The sequence below is a fragment of the Amblyomma maculatum genome, chromosome 6 (genome assembly GCF_055883805.1).
Source record: "Amblyomma maculatum isolate TAMU_Amacu chromosome 6, ASM5588380v1, whole genome shotgun sequence".
In the NCBI taxonomy this organism is placed as follows: Eukaryota; Metazoa; Arthropoda; class Arachnida; order Ixodida; family Ixodidae; genus Amblyomma; species Amblyomma maculatum.
In genome coordinates this window covers 67,837,291-67,852,869 of record NC_139349.1, presented here as the reverse complement: position 1 = coordinate 67,852,869, position 15,579 = coordinate 67,837,291, and the positions used below count along the sequence as shown (strand labels likewise).

General features: G+C 52.8%; 1 protein-coding gene across 3 annotated transcripts in view; it reads left to right on the top strand.

Annotated features, from left to right (window-relative positions):
* CdGAPr (GTPase-activating protein CdGAPr) overlaps positions 1 to 15,579 on the top strand; it is a 236,132-nt gene that overhangs the window by 129,066 nt on the left and 91,487 nt on the right. For all 3 annotated transcript variants that reach the window (XM_084606870.1, XM_084606871.1, XM_084606872.1), the window contains one exon: positions 2,018 to 2,118. In XM_084606870.1, coding sequence (XP_084462996.1) covers positions 2,018 to 2,118 — 101 coding nt within the window. The remainder of the gene's footprint in view (positions 1 to 2,017; positions 2,119 to 15,579) is intronic.

Genomic DNA, 15,579 nt, shown 5'->3' with positions numbered 1-15,579 from the left:
CGAGGGGGTGACATGCACGCGGGGTCGAGATAAGCGATGTTGGCCGAGGTCGGAGCCCTTCGCTGGCAGGCTGCCCCGAGTTCGCGTCGCTTCCTCGTACGCGACCGCGGTCATGCCAGCGTAGGCTGCGCTGACTGCGCTAGACCCGGCGTCCCGTGTGGAATTTCCAACCCCTTCTCGTAAGCGGAAAGAGCAGCGCCGGCCCCGTGGGGCTTATTCTCGGACCCGTGCGTTTCTGATGGCATTGCTATAACCGTGGCATGTCTGCAGAGCCATATAAAATAGAAGCATTATCGAAAATGGGGCGACAGGAAGTGACCTTGCGGTAAATTGGGACGTACAAATGCGAGAAATTATGCGGTAGGATTTTTTTTTTTTTTTTTATGGAAGCAGCTACCATGTGGAGTATGTATGGAGGGTAACTTTTCATTCGCTCGTTGTTAAACGGGGTCAGCATATTTCACACGTGGTGTGAATGGCTACGTTCCTCACTTGCTGAATGTACCCCACTCGGAATGTATCCCACTCGCACAGCCTGTACGACGTTGTGGCTTTTCAATCTCGCACTGGTACCTTCCGCTTGAGGTTTTCACATTCTTTTTGGCACATCTAATCCCGTATCTTTATTCTCTGCTGAATAATTCACCGGGTGTTTCAATAAAGCGCGCGTAACTGGTTCAAGAGATGCATGGGCTTTTTCAGACATGGAGACGGCTTCTGCGGCACAGTTGTGCCAGTGTTGGCGGACATCAGGAAACAGGGCAACAATGTTAACTAGCAAGCTCGTTAATAACTTATTTGTGATAATTAACCTTTTAACTGTTATAGGCGTCACAGTTAGTGATCTGTAGCCGACTATTAATAATAGCCATTTCAGTTTTAGAATTTCGAATACGCGGTGCTTAAGTTAAAGTTAAATTGGTTCACAGGAAGGGAAAGGCGCAGTAACTGTCACACTTGCTCTGTGGACACCCGAACCGCGCCGTAGGGGAAGGGAGGAGGGTGGGAATGAAAGTGGAAAGAGAGAAAGAGGAGCCGTAGTGGAGGGCTACGGAGTAATTTCGACCACCTGGGGATCTTTAACGTGCGCTGACATCGCACAGCACACGACGCCTCTTCGTTTCGCCTCCATCGAAACGCAGCCGCCGCGGTCGGGTTCGAACCCGGGAACTCCGGCACAGTAGTCGGGCGTCTTACCACTGCACCACCCCGGCGGGGCGAATACGCGGTGCTGTTGACTGTTCCGCGTCATAAGACGTGCGCCTGCGCTCTATAGCACCGCCCCCCGCGCCGTCAATCAATGGCTTTAGTACTACTTCACCTTCTCTGCCCTGCCTGCGCTGCGCTGTGCTGTTGACTGTTCCGCGTCATAAGACGTGCGCCTGCGCTCTATAGCACCGCCCCCCGCGCCGTCAATCAATGGCTTTAGTACTACTTCACCTTCTCTGCCCTGCCTGCGCTGCGCTGCGCTGCTTGCCTTTTCTTTGCTGCTTCAGCCAGTGTATACGGCAGAGAAAAAAAAATAAAAATCGGCGCATCACGTAAATGGCAGACAAACATTCGCGGGGCAGGATATCCGCTGTGCATTGAATTTCCAAACCGTGCCATAAAATACTCAAGTGGACTGCACGTTTCCTATTAACAAACGACTTCCTGAAGTCGACGCTATCAAGCGCGTTGTTTCCTTTTCGAGTACGTGCGCTCGTCTTCAGCGATCAAAATAGTGTTAGCTTCCTCACTCTATTCACTCGGCCCGCAGCGCAGCGGTACAAAACAATCCCCAAGCACCAACGTAAACCCAGACAGTATTTGTTTGCCTTTTATGCATTGCGTTGGTTTTCTTTTGTGCATTTTCCCTTTATTGTTGAGGTTGTATGAAATTTCACTAATTTCTGACCGTTATTTATCGCCTCGCTAACGTGCCTAACATATCTCGGGAGTTCTGCAGGATGCATGTGGCGTTTTATTGAAGGTTTAATATATGGTCTTGATTTTTTTTTTCTTTTTCTCGCCGCAGGGTGGCGGCATCTGCTCGGTGACGGAAGGCATGGAAAACCTGCGCGCCCAGAATCCCACCGTCTCGTCCCCCGCCAGCGTCCGCATCAAGAACATGCCACGGTGAGTCTCGTCTTTTTTTTTACCTGAGGACCGGCTTCATCAGCGCTTACCTTTGGCGCTTGCGAGCCTGTGAGCGATTGTCACATCCAGGGCATTTCTTCGTTTTAACTCGTTGCACACGGAAAGGAGAAAAAAAAAAAAAAAGAACAACTAGTGGAACAACGGTATCCTGTTTACTGCTTCTCGAGCTCAGCCACTGCGGCACCCCATGCCACCTACCCGACTCGGATGCGCAAATTTCGATTGCCGCATTCCAATGCAGGAGGCGTCGATTACTAATAATAATAATTGGTTCACAGGAAGGGAAAGGCGCAGTATCTGTCACACACGTGTCTCTGTGTCTCTGGACACCTGCACCGCGCCGTAACGGAAGGGTGGAAGTTAAAGTGGAAAGAGAAAGAGGAGCCGTAGTGGAGGGCTACGGAGTAATTTCGACCACCTGTGGATCTTGAACGTGCGCTGACATCGCACAACACACGGACGCCTCTCCGTTTCGCCTCCATCGAAACGCAGCCGCCGAGGTCGGGTTCGAACTCGGGTGCTCCGGCACAGTTGTCGGGCGTCTTACCACTGCACCACCCCGGCGGGCAAGAGGCATCGATTGTTATAAGCAAATGGAGACGGTTTCGGGAGGACAGCGGTCTTATCTAACGCTTATGAGAGGATTTTTACCAGGAAGTTGGGAGTTTTAGGTAGATTGCAACACAGAGCGAGATGGAATGCGTTAAGTGTGCAGCGTGCTGTACACGTCTATGCTATCGATCTCTCATCTACCGTGCTGTCATCGAAGAGTCCTTATAAAACGGACAGGTAAGTTAGATAAGGACATTCAAACGGTGCCTGCAAATACGATATGGCACGCGGACCGTGACGTCCACGGCGGCGGATCGCCGCAGAAACAGAGCGAGTCAAGTCGTGCGCGAGGCATGACAGGCAAGCGGAATGACCGTAAGACGTCGTCGTTCACTAAAAGGGAGCCAACGTATAGCCCGGCAGTAGCGACAGCGCCGCGCGTAAGGCATTCACGTGCACTGCCTCGCGTGCGCGCAAGCGGCGTGTCAGCCTGACACTGGCGTGCGTCCGCCGCCGTGTCTCCCCCTTCGGTGCGCGCACATTTTCCGGCGTCGGCTGACGGTTGGGGCGGACGCGCTGTCAACGCGCGTCCCGTTGGCGTGCTCCGGCGCCCGCGCGCACCGCATTCCCGCTGCGCTAGCTGCGCGAACCGGGACCCGATCCATCCTCTGCCCGTCTCCGGCGTCCGCCACTGGCGACGATGATGGCTGCCGCTTGCCTGGCCTTGGCCGAGCGCGTAACCGCTTTCTCCTTTAACCGCTCCCTTGCCGCGCACTTTGCGTCCCGGCGGGATCGACTCGCGACATCCTGCGACTAACGCGACCGTTATTGCGAAGTGCCGCGTTTCCTCTGTGCCGCCTCGCTGGCTAATGGGTTGTGCCGTGGCGTGGAAACGCCTTTTGCGCAATACTACTTCCCGACCCTGTTTTCGCCTTGGTCGGAAGTGCCGAGTGAGGATTGAAAAATGTGTGCAAGAGAGAAAGAAAACTTTATTTGTCAGTGATGATTTAGATGTTTTTCGCCTTGGGTGCATTCAGCTGCTCCAGGTGGCCGGCAGTCCGAGTCTATCAGCGATTTCTTGCGCTCTTGCCGAGGCCCGGGACTGGACGTCGCTTCTTGCGGTGCTGAGGCGTACTCACGCGACCGTACCGAAATCGAGCCATTCTCCCGTCTTGCTTTGAGAAAGCTTGGCGCGCGTGGCAGCCACGACACAACACGGACACTGAAACGAACATCTACTCTGTCTGCCTGATCTCCTCCTCGAAACCGAGCTTGCAAGTACAATGATTCTGCTAACGTCGTCACCTGCACTGTTTCCGAATCGTTGAAATTTGTGCAGTCCCGGAAGTGTAAATTGAGGCGCCTGTATCGGAGTTCGTTTCTGGTCGCAGCACCTTGGCCCGTATCACTAAGCCAGAGTAAGGAGTATGCGCTGAGTGCAGGTGCCGTTCGCAGCAATTTGCTTGGGATCCGATCAAATGTGGATGATGGGGGCCCTCCTTCTTATCAGGCAAGCGATTCTGAAAACAGGTGACGCGGACTTCATTTGCATTCGCCGCACTGGGCTCATTAATTTTAAAGATGCACGTTTCCTTGCTCGGGCAGAACCGGCTTGCCTATAGGTCTTCCTTTTTTTGCGTCGTGTTTTGTTTCCACGAATGTATGCGCGAGTGTTTCGCTTCATTTCCCACACTCTGATAGAGCTCCAGGTCTGAAAATAACGCTTTGCAGAGGTCAGGTGTACGACTTCGGTGCCTCCCTTGCAGTACCACAGTGTGACTCGAAAACTTGGAGACTTCTGAAGAGTAAACGTCACGTATGAAGAGGCAGGGAAAACGAAATGTCGTGCATTCACCTTGCCTCATGTCTCTCACATACAGCTCGATACGCGGGCGTTCGATCATCATCATAGATTGCCTGGGAAGCCCCTGGGGGGTTATCACTGCCAACGAACACGTAGCGTCCGCTGGGACTTGCTGTCTTACGTCTTCTTGCATGGTCCAGCGGGTCCGTCTTCTTTGCTGTCCATGTCAAGCTGTGCGCGCCGTGACGCTGCTGTCGCATCCTTGCACGAGCGAAGAGGCATTGCGCTTGAGCGCGATTCCACCCATCGCGTGCGGTCTCGCATGTGGGCCCTGTCGCCGCCTGGCTCCGGCAGCGTTGACGACGTGCGCGCTGGCCTGTGTCCCCACTGACCTTGTTCCCTGCTGGCCCCGATGACGGCTCCCTCGTTCGCTCTCCTTTGTTCGTTTTCGGGTAGCTTTTTTTTTTCCCCTTGTGCCGTGCCCGTTGCGCGCTGCCTCGCTCCTGTCACGCGTGCGCTTCCGCCGCGTCGTCGTTTGCGCCGAACCGCGGGCGACGTCGGGTCGCGTGGGACACGCTTGCCCTTGCGTTGTGTTTGCCGAGGGAGCGCGAGCGGGTTGGGACGCCTAATGGGTCTTTGAAAGGCTCGGTCTCTCCGGCTGTTGCGGCGCTGCGGCCGCACTTAGCCTGCGCAACCCTGCCTTCCATTTGGTTGATGGTATAGGGAATAATGTGGTCGTTAGTCCGGCGCACCGGTTTAGAAGGTGTGCCGTCGTCTCCAAGTGCTCGGGCATCGCGCAGTTATATTCAGGGAAGCGTTTTAGGCATAGCGAGAGCTGTGCCCCCGATATCTCATTGAGTGAATAATAGCAAATGAAGTGGGCCGTTCATAGCCTTTTGCGTAATCGCCCGAAGCAACACCATGAGAAATCGGCTCGGTATAGAGGGCTTCACTTTCGAGTCTCTAACTGTGTTTGTGATCGCAAAGCCGCATTTTGTACCATCCTTTATTGACAAGACCGCCATTTACGTGGATGGTAGCGCCGAGTCGCATTTTGCGAGCTGCGACCGTTGCAATTTTGTGCGTCTTGTCACGTGAAGATCAAGAGAGACCTTAGCTATTTCCTGCAGCCAAAATGGTCGCTCGCCTCATCCTGGAAAAGCGTCGCAAACTGTGGTGGACGCTGTTTGCCGGGAGGAGGGAGGGAGGCCAGGCATATAATTACAGCGACGACATCCCCCCTCTCCTCCTTTTTATTTTCTTTCGCGACAGTCGCCTCTCAGGTACCACTAGTGCCGCTGCGGCGACATCGTCGTCAACGATCGGTTTTAGGCCGTTGAAGAAGACGGTGTTTTTGTCGTTCCCTAGGAAAGCAACGGGGCACCCGAACCGTGTCACGCTCGGCGCGTGGGCGCGGTTTCGCACGGTTATGTGTGCCTGTCCACCCCGAGGCTGCGCGACGGGCGCGGCGACGTCGTGTCGCGACGCACAACGCCGCAGCGCGCATGAAGATTGGAGGGGACTGCTAGCGCGCGGTGTGTTCTTCCTGGAGGGACGCCCGCCGGTGTGTCGGACACGAAATGGATCATGACTCGAAATGGAAGCAGGACGAAGGTGGCACCCGAAACAGCGGCGGAATCGGCAGAGGCAGCCGTGTCGCTATAGTCGTTGCTGTTTTTACAGTTTCCCTTATCGCGGGGTTGTGCACGTGTGTGTGTGACACCTTCCTTTAAGCGTTTATACGTGTATACTGGTCCCTCCGTGTTCCGCTCGAGCTTTTTCTTCTTTTTTTCGTTTCCGCGACGGGATTTGCTTTCGGAATGTGTGTACTCTCTGCCATTAATTAGTTTTCCGCGTCTAAATACGTTTCGAGGCGTGAGCGTGTCTGCAGGAGAGCAGATTCTATTGCTCACTGTCCCGCGCCTGAGCGCGTGTGCGCTGCAGCGCAGTTGTGCATGGTGTGGTCACGTATGCTACACGAAAGGAGCGCGCGAAAAGTAAGTGCGCCATGTTTTGTCTCCCGTTAATGTGCACTGCGTTCGCTAGGCGCGTTGGGACGACGTAGTCGGGCATTGGCCAGAGTTCGTGGTGTGCGCGCGGGTGTCCCACTTGTAGCGTCGGAAAAGGCAGTCATCGCCGACTGCCGTGTTCATTCGCCGCAAACAGGGCGTGATCGGCGAACCGCATATTTTTTTCGGTTACCGGTAGCTCCAGTGGCTCAAGATTTTCCGTTAGGAGCGCCCATGGCCGAGGCGTATTCTCACCGCGCTACTTTGCTTCTTGTGGCTCCATCCGCATCGTCGAGGAGAACCGGAGATCTGCTTCATGCACCCGCTCATTTTGTTGCGCCTGTATGCGTAGGTGTGCATAGCGACAAACGTCTACAGCGCATCGATTCGTCACGTAGCGGGGGCGGCGTCGGTCAGCTTCCATGTCGGATCGTATTGCTCCCGTTTCTTGGGCGGCGGCTGCTGCTGCCTATTGTTCCCATTGTCCGTGCGTTGCCGAGGTCTTTTTCATCACGGGTGAATCGATGCGTGTTTTAACCCGCCCTGTTAACGGATCTCCCATTTAAATTTGCTGCTGACTTAAGCAGCTGAGCATGTCTGAGCAGAGAGCGCTCTCTCTCTCTCTCTCTCTCTCTCTCTCTCTCTCTTTTCACTGCGTTCTTTTGTCTGCGGTCAGTAGCACCTGTCGTTAGCCGAACGGGACTAACCGTACACTTGCCTGCACCGATGGTACAAAAATTTCTCTCGAGAACAGCGCTATCTCGCACAAACATAGCGTACATTTAAGAGCATATACTCTGTTGACTGTTAAGGCAAACGTAGCGTAGTTCATAGTCGCTATAGGCACGCAAAAATGCAGTGCAGAATCAGTTGATCCGCAAGCGCGCTTGATGCATACCCGCAGGCATACGCTATTAAGCCGTGAGAGAAGAAAGAAATAGTATTCTATATATTTCCCTAAGGTGTCCCCCACGAATCCATCATGGAGCTGACGCATCTGACGGCGCCATCGATATACTTCAGCGTCAGTGTCTCCTCGACGGAGAACTGTCAATCGCTACTCACTAATTGCGATGCTGAGCTTGGGAGGAGCGTGGCAGGTCGAGTTCGCCCTGCCTGGCCTAGCTCTGCTGGGGCTGCGTATGGCAACAAGATAGGTCATAAGGGAAAGAAAGCGTGCCCTGGAGAGACATTTGTCACCTGCAAAAGGCTCCACGCCAGGGCGCATCTGGCGTCGGCGTCTCGCGCAGCGTCGGACCGGAAGGAAAGGGGGAGATAAGGGCCGCACCGAGCCATATCGCGATGCATTGAGCGCTCTGCTTCTGTCTGACGGGAAAGAAGAGGGGATACTTATACAACCTCGCTTGCTTTCTACAGGGCGTCACAGGTCGCATGTGTCTCGTTCGTCGCCCACCTGGCCGGTTGCGTCACGCCCACGGAGCTATATACATAAGCCGCCCGAAACAGCGAGCGCATTACTAGCTATAGCTCTAACCGAATTAAATATGTAGCGAAGTTGTCACCTAGCTGACCTCACGCGGTTAAGCGAAGTTGGACGCATTGGTTATCGACTTATACTAGGCTGGTGGTAGCCTGAGTATACTATGCAAGCACACCCTGGAAAAGGTGACGGAAATGGCGGAGACGAAAGTTCTCGCCTGTTCGTCTCTCTTGTCGCCTTTCCCCCCCTCGTCCCTGGCCTTTTTTTTTTTTCTTCTTTTTTTCTGGCTTATGCCGCTGGTAGAGTCGTTGCAGAACGCACCAGGAACATACGATCATTACTGCCGTGAGGTTGGACAGAACCGCGGAGATGCAAGCAGCACGGTATATATGTACAGAGTTGATCGCACCTGTCGAAAATGCTGCGCGGAGGAAACTAAGGGAATTTTTAAAGCACTAGCTAATCTTGTCTTATAATACTAGCGCTCTAGCTCAGCCGAAGAGACCCGCTTCTTCAACAGACTACTGCGGTCGATTGTACTGCTGAGAGCGGAAATGAGCTGGTCGGTCTTTAGGGCCACATATGTGATGTGTTGTGTTACCATCATATCAGGCCTACATAAAGCAAATATGCAGAGTAATGTGCGCACGCGTTCTCCTATGCCGTCGTCTTTATTAGCTGCGCTGTTGGTAGAAAGGGCCTCTTCAGCGGGAAAGTGATAATGGCGCAAAACTATCGGTAGTATTTTCGATACTTTCAGTATCGTTTCTCCTGATTTCACATAATGTTTCACTGTGCCTTCCTCGTAGTTTTCTAGGCATCCGTGCCAAATTGCCAGCAGCACAGCGTTTCGTTCCAAAGAAAATAAAAGGGGAGGGGGATCTCACTGTGGTGTCAATCGGTTCCTACGGGAAACCTTGCGGGTGTGTGACGTCAGTGGACGCAAGACCGTCGATATTCGCTCTGCTTTCATCAAAGGGAAACATTTCGAGCAGTTAAGCTGTCGATGGGACACTGCACTCGTCTGTTTATCCCAACAAAGCTTGCAGTATAGGTTTTCAGGGCGTTATCTGTGACGTCATTGGACAGTCAGTCCTGGCGTCATCGCTTGTTCGAAATTTAGTCTCGGTTTCCCTTCCTTGTTTTGGCTTGTTCAAGACGCAGTATTTTGTCGAAGCCGTTTTTTTTTTTTTCTTTTTTTTTTTTACCGGAGAGAGCATGACTAAGGAATGTGGTTTGTTCTCTCATAGTAAAAGAAAAAGAAAACCAGAGTTCCTGGCTGGAGCATTGGCTGCAGGCGAAACGCTTCGCGCGTCTGCTTCTGAGCTTAAATCGGAAGTAATTATTGCCTCGCAGTTTATGCGTGCCGAATTCGATGCTCTTGGGAGTTTAGCTTCCTCTTACCAAGCACTAGAAATCTGCTGGTTGCGCCTGGCGAGCTTGTACGCGGAAAGCTCATCGTGAAGGCACTAACGTTGCATAGGGTATACGCCAGCCCAACGAAGGCTGACACTTCGGTGATAGGAAAAATTTGGCGACGATTTTTACTGATTGCGTCGTGGAAAATATATTAAGCCTTTTATTGCCTCATCGTTGTCGTCAGCAATAGTGTCACGCTTTTGCGGCGGCTCTGAGTGGTCGAGACTTGATGACGCCATGGAGGTCTTGACCAATCACGGAGCACCACCACAGTAGGCGCGAATGCGTGCCTTGTATGGCCATATGTCAATCAATGATCAATTGCTAATTAATGGTTAAAAACTAATTACGAATCAATGTATAATTAATTACTAATTACCAGCAAATCAACAATTGTTAATTAGTGACAGCTGCGTAATAATTAATAATTACTGCCGCGCAACTGGTGAAATCAAGCACACAGCAGTAAACTTATAACAACCGCGAAGATAAAGGAGCGCGATCTAGTCGCTGCCTAGCAGAATTCACTCAATAAATGCACTTGCAGAATGTGAAAGAGTAGTCGCTTGCTTTACTCGTAGCAGCATTCATCGCTACATGCGCAACAGTCGTGTAGCAGAATGCAGCTCTCAGTTTTTCGCCTTTCATCACTTTAGTCGCCAAGGTGTCCTTGAGAAAGAGCGAAATAACATTTATTGGCACCCGTGAAAAGGTTGGCGAGGATCCGCGAGGCGCAGCTCTGTCCCAGCCATGTCCTCCCTCCCTCTCAGCCGTCGGCCTGTATCCCTTGGATCTTAGCAGCGGCCAAGGCGAGACGGATGACTTCACGTTGCCCTTTTTCGTCCTGTTGGAGAAGTAGTGCCTCCCAGGACTCATCTGTTCGTACAGGTTCTCCAAATCTAGGGCACTTCCATATCATGTGGATCATGTCCGCTATGCCATCGCAACGTTTGCACATGGGGCTAAAAATTTCCGGGTGCCACTTGAAAGCGGGGGGTTCGGGAATGCTCCAATTTGTAGCTTACGCCACGTAACCTCCTCGCTTTTAGTGAGTTGCTTACACGTTTTTGGAAATATCGATCTGCCTAATTTGTGATGATTTGGGATATCTTGGTAAGTATTAAGGTCATCATCGAACTGTAGGGGCTCCACATCGCGCAAGGGGTACGGGGTTGCGCATAAGACATCACTGGGATCCCGGAATGTAGCTAATCCTCGGCCCAGTGGACACCGGCGCACCAGGGATTGAGGGGGAACGAGAAAATGTAGTGGACTCGAATTTTTCACATGATGAGCTGTCCCACAGTCTCTTTCCACGACCATGGCTTTTCGTTCAGACAAGACTGGCAGCTTGGTTAGAGCTCAGCGCTTCATTTGGTACCTCGGAGCTCAGTGACTCTTGGCTTTTTTTCTGCGTGCGTAACCCAACGACACTCTATGTGACGTAAGCAAACGAGATATCGTAATGGCTTGGTTTAGTTTGGTTTATGGGATTTAACGTCCCAAGCGATCCAGGCTATGAGAGACGGCGTAGTGGAGGGCTCTAAGTTTCGACTACTTGAGGTAAAGGTTCTTTAACGTGCACTTTTCGCCTCCGTGGAAACGTGGCCGCCACGGCCGGTATTCGATCCAGCATCCTTGGGCACAGCAGTCGAACGTCATAATCAGTGCGCCACCAAAGCGGGACTCTATAATAATGCTATCGTTAGTCTTTATGCGCTATTGGTATGCGGAGAACAGCAAAGAAAGCTTGCTAGACTATTTGTAGTCAGTTTGCGATTGTTTCGCATCACTAGAACGGAGGCCAACCTGATGAAGCAGTTGCATCGTTCTGTGTGACGAGCCTTATTCTTCTGGTTAACCTCCCTGTCATTCCTCTTCCTCCTCCCGGGGCCTACGCTGTTTTCAGCGTGTCGCCGATGTGGCTTTCTAATAACACCAAAAAACATATATTACGCTTCTCGCACTAGTGAGAAAGGAAGCTACTGTGACAGGAAGAAAACCTAGGAAGGCATTTTCTGATAGCAGCGTCAACGCAAACGAAGCCAAGAAAGTACTGGCAAGTGTATTTTTTATCGAAGGAACACAGCTTCTCGGCGTGCAGTGGCTAACGCGGCAAAAAGTTCTACTCGAAGGCGTTTGCCGATTGGTCTGAGAAACGTGGCTATACGCTAAGAGGAAAATGTTGACCTGTATGGGAGACCCCCTTACGGGTTGCTTATATCAACTGGTAGCCGTCGTTGCTGGTTTCGCTTCGCTTCACTCCTTTATCGCGTGACTTAATTGCGCCACTCTTGTTAACTTTGCGCAGAAGCAAGCCACTCAAAGTATCCCCCGAGTGCATGCCATCCAGCGCGCCTGCTAAATTCACCCGTGCCCTGAACCAGCCGCAGCCACGCCGTGTCTCAAATGATTTATTGAACTCTATCGTTATACCCGATTTAGCTTTGCTTCTCGTGGGCTTGTCGCCTTTTTTACGTCGTGTGTCCGCGAAGCGTACGTAGTCTTGCGTCGCGTAGCGTGCGTTTGGCACAAACCGTGGGCGATTACCCTGCCGTGCCTTTGGTCGGGTGTGGGCGTCGCTTAACGCTGCTGCTTTTCGCGTGTAAACTAGTTCGATGCGCGCTCGCCCTTTTACTGCCGGCCGCCGCCATCATCGCCCCAAGCACCGTGCACTGTCCGAACGCTGCGCTCTTTATCGCGCAGTGTCCAGGATTGGGTCCGCTCGCGTTGTCGTGCGGCTTGCTTGCTGGATGCGTGGGTTCACCTCTGTGCATGTGCGCTTTGATACGGGCGCCTCGGACTGGTGGTCGCTGGCGCGTGTCGAAAGGGCGCGGCCGCGCCTCTGTTGCCTTTCCTTTCGCCGTGTTCTCCCGAGTCTTTTTTTACATGCGAAAGCGAGCACCCGAGACACGCCGGGAAACCGCTTTCCGCTTGTTGTTCGGCTCTGGCGCATGCAATTGGTTGCGACGCGAGCCTTACTCCGGTTCTGCGCCCAGGTGTATTGGGGATTTTCACGCTGACAGGTCGTTCCAGTCCCTCTTGTATACCTCACGTTGTCGAGTGCACCACAGGCTGGACAAGTTTTATAGTATAGTAGCAAAGGATTTTTTAATATTTCTCGATACGAAGCGAGACTCCCACTCCCAGCGGGGCCGGTGGCGTGGTCTAACATAATTCATTGCCAAGACAAAAACATGCAATGTTATGCCCTAGTCATGACCATGCACACTATAATGAGTGATTGGGGCTCTTATACATCTCTTACACCTGCGCACAGCGATAAATAACTGTCCCCGGCCGCCCCATACTATTCGCAGGACGAGAGGCGCGTAGGAGCACAATTGCCTATTATAGTGCATATATCATCCGTGCCGGCCCTTTCTTTCGCAGTACTGCAAGTAGCGTTTGAGACGTAGCATATGGATATTCGAAATGTGCACAAGGCCTAGCCGTTCTTTTGCGGTCTTCTTGAGGCTTTGTAGGCAACCCCCATGCTAACGAATGCCACTTCTCCGTCGCGGTGAGGGGTATCATGCAATGGTGGTTGCTTGGAATTCCGCTAATTCTACCACACTGAGGCCTCGTAAGGCATCTCCGTCCCGCGCGCATACTTCGACGGCCACCAGTGCGGCTGTGTCCGGCAATCGGCACAGCGCAGCCGGTGCTGGCCCGGTCATCATCGGCGCATTCCTGGGTTTGTTTGGGCATTCCTCTAAGCCCCGCGTTGTGGCACGCCACAGACGCCAGTCCCGAGGGAGTCGGTCCCGTTATTCTTGGCGCGCGGTTCACATTTAACCGTTCGGCACGTTTGGTGGCCCCCTTTCTTCCTCTATGCTCCACTCTTCCTTTCAGTCAGTTAGCGAGATTCCCGGCTTTCGCCCTTCTGCTCTCTGCGTTTGTTTGTTTGTGTGTGTGAGCGTGTGCGCGTGCGTTTTAACTCCACATTCTTGTCAGGCGAAGCATCATAGGTGACAGCTTGACACGCCAAGGAGAAGGAGCTTGAGCTGAGCGCTGTGGTCTCTCATGCGAAATCAGGCGGATCGGGTTGTAAATTTAGATAAGCGTGCATCTGCGCAGTGAATTTTTTGTCTTTCTTGATCGAGAAAGAAGGAAAGGGGGGGTTCGTGGTATTACTAAATATTTCTCGCCTTACCACTGTAGGGCCAGACGAACTGAAGCGGGCCTGTTTGCTTAAATTACCATGGTATCCTTGAGACCTCATGCTTTTATGGGCCCGCCTCCACCCTCTTTGAAAGAAAAAAAAAAGTATAAAACACACTTGCCTTCATCGCCGAAGTATTTCGCAAGGTGGATTCCAATGACCATGCGACCTACGCCGCCTTTCACTTTCCCAGTGAGGATCAAGATTCCTTTTCGATATGGACGCCACTGATAATCGCTGAATTTCGACAGAGTAATCCTTTTCTGTTTTGCCTCTCCCCGAGTACACCACATGCTGCATCGGGCAGCAGTCGCGTGCTCGATGCTGCATGGCCTCTAGGCGTGGATGAATAAAAACCATGCCTTCTAGGCACAGACGATCACGTGGGAGCGGGCGTGATATACTTCCACGGTACATCCTCGGAACTTACACCTGCTGATGCTGCTAAAGGGGGGGGGGGGGGGGGGGGGGGCTGGCTTGGCGGAGGCCACTGTAGCGGAGGAAGGAGCACGTGCTTCCTTGCCCGCCGACCGGCCTTGGCTCGCGGGGGCACGGCGCGCGGTTCTCTTGAAGGAAACGCACGCGGGCGCGTGCGATAGTATGGGACGCACGTTGTCTCTTGTTTTCGTTTTCACTGCCCGCTAGCAGCAGCCATAGAACGGGGCACGCGGCGGTCTTTAGAAAGGGCTGTCGGCCCTGTCTTGTTAATGCGATACTGTTTTTCAAGAACGCCGAGTTTGAAACGAGGGTGGCAGTCTGGACGCTGTTTGCCCGCTTGCCTTCTCTACCCTCTTTAGGCATCGCGCTCTATTTTTGTTTCTTCTCCTTTACGCCCTGGTTGGCCGTGGCGCTCTTCGCTTTGCCGCCTCTGCTGGCATAAATAAAGGATCGTGTGTCTCGGGCCGTCCTTGTTTATCTGCGAGAAGTGGCTAGCCCGTGCGTCGGCTGTGCGCTCTGCTTTCGTCCATTAGGATACAAGGACTGTCTTGAGGTTAAATAGTAAAGAGTGCATTGGATTGAAGCTCCTACGAATGCGTGGCGGCTTTATATTGAATAGCATGCGGATGCCGGCTCTGGCAAAAAAAAAAAAAAAAGTTTATTGCTTCGACCGTAGTCGCTTTGGCAACCGTGTCTTCGCCGAGCGGTGTGTGGCTCGCAAAGAAAACTGGGAATCTGCACTACACCGCTTTTCTTTGCGTACGCGTCACTGAAATTTTTTGCAGTCGGTTAAAGAACACTGGGCAAGAGTTTCGTGTTTCGTCATCATGCCCTTTGAAAGCTCGGTCCTATGTGCTTTCGGCTGACGGCAGTACTGTCGAGAGTCATAATTGGGAAAAAAATAGGATTAATCGTTAGGGGATGTCTCCTTATCGAGCGAATTTTATGGATAAAATACCGACATTATGCAGGAACACTCTGAGGAGAGGTATCTCCAATAGCTCCTATTGTCCGTTCGAACACACTAGCAGCTATTGAGCTCGACCACGGCGTTATACATAGAGGGAAAAAATTAGGCAAGCCTTCGCGTCGCTGCCTTAGCTAGAAAGCAGACTTTCCCGCACTTCACCCGCCGCTTCCATGAGTGAACCCGGTACGAAGCCGGGCCAGAAGCGCGGTGCGGTTTTCTCTCGGTCATTGCGGGGCCGCGATTCGGTGACCCCTCGGGGCCGTCGAATAAGCACAGACCGTCGGCGTGATTGTGAAGCGCCTAGCGAGCAGCAGCACCCAAGGGAGCAACCGCTGCCGAGTCGCGGCGCGGTCGAGTCCCACCGTTGAGGCCACCGCTGCGGGCTGTCGTGTCCCTAGCAATTAAGGAGGGCCTCCCGCCGTGTTGGCCAACGTCGGAGGACTGCTGCTTCTCTGTCCTAATGACGCCGTGTCGAGCATCTCTGCAACGCTGCCCTCCTCATGTTAGGCTCATTTCTTTTCTTTTTTTCGAGACTGCGCGCTTCGCGCGACACCTATCGGTGCGGCGAGTAGCCAGCGTTCTGCCTCGTGCCGCTGTTCTTTCATTGCGACATATGTTGGGTAGGCCAGCGGGTATTAAGCC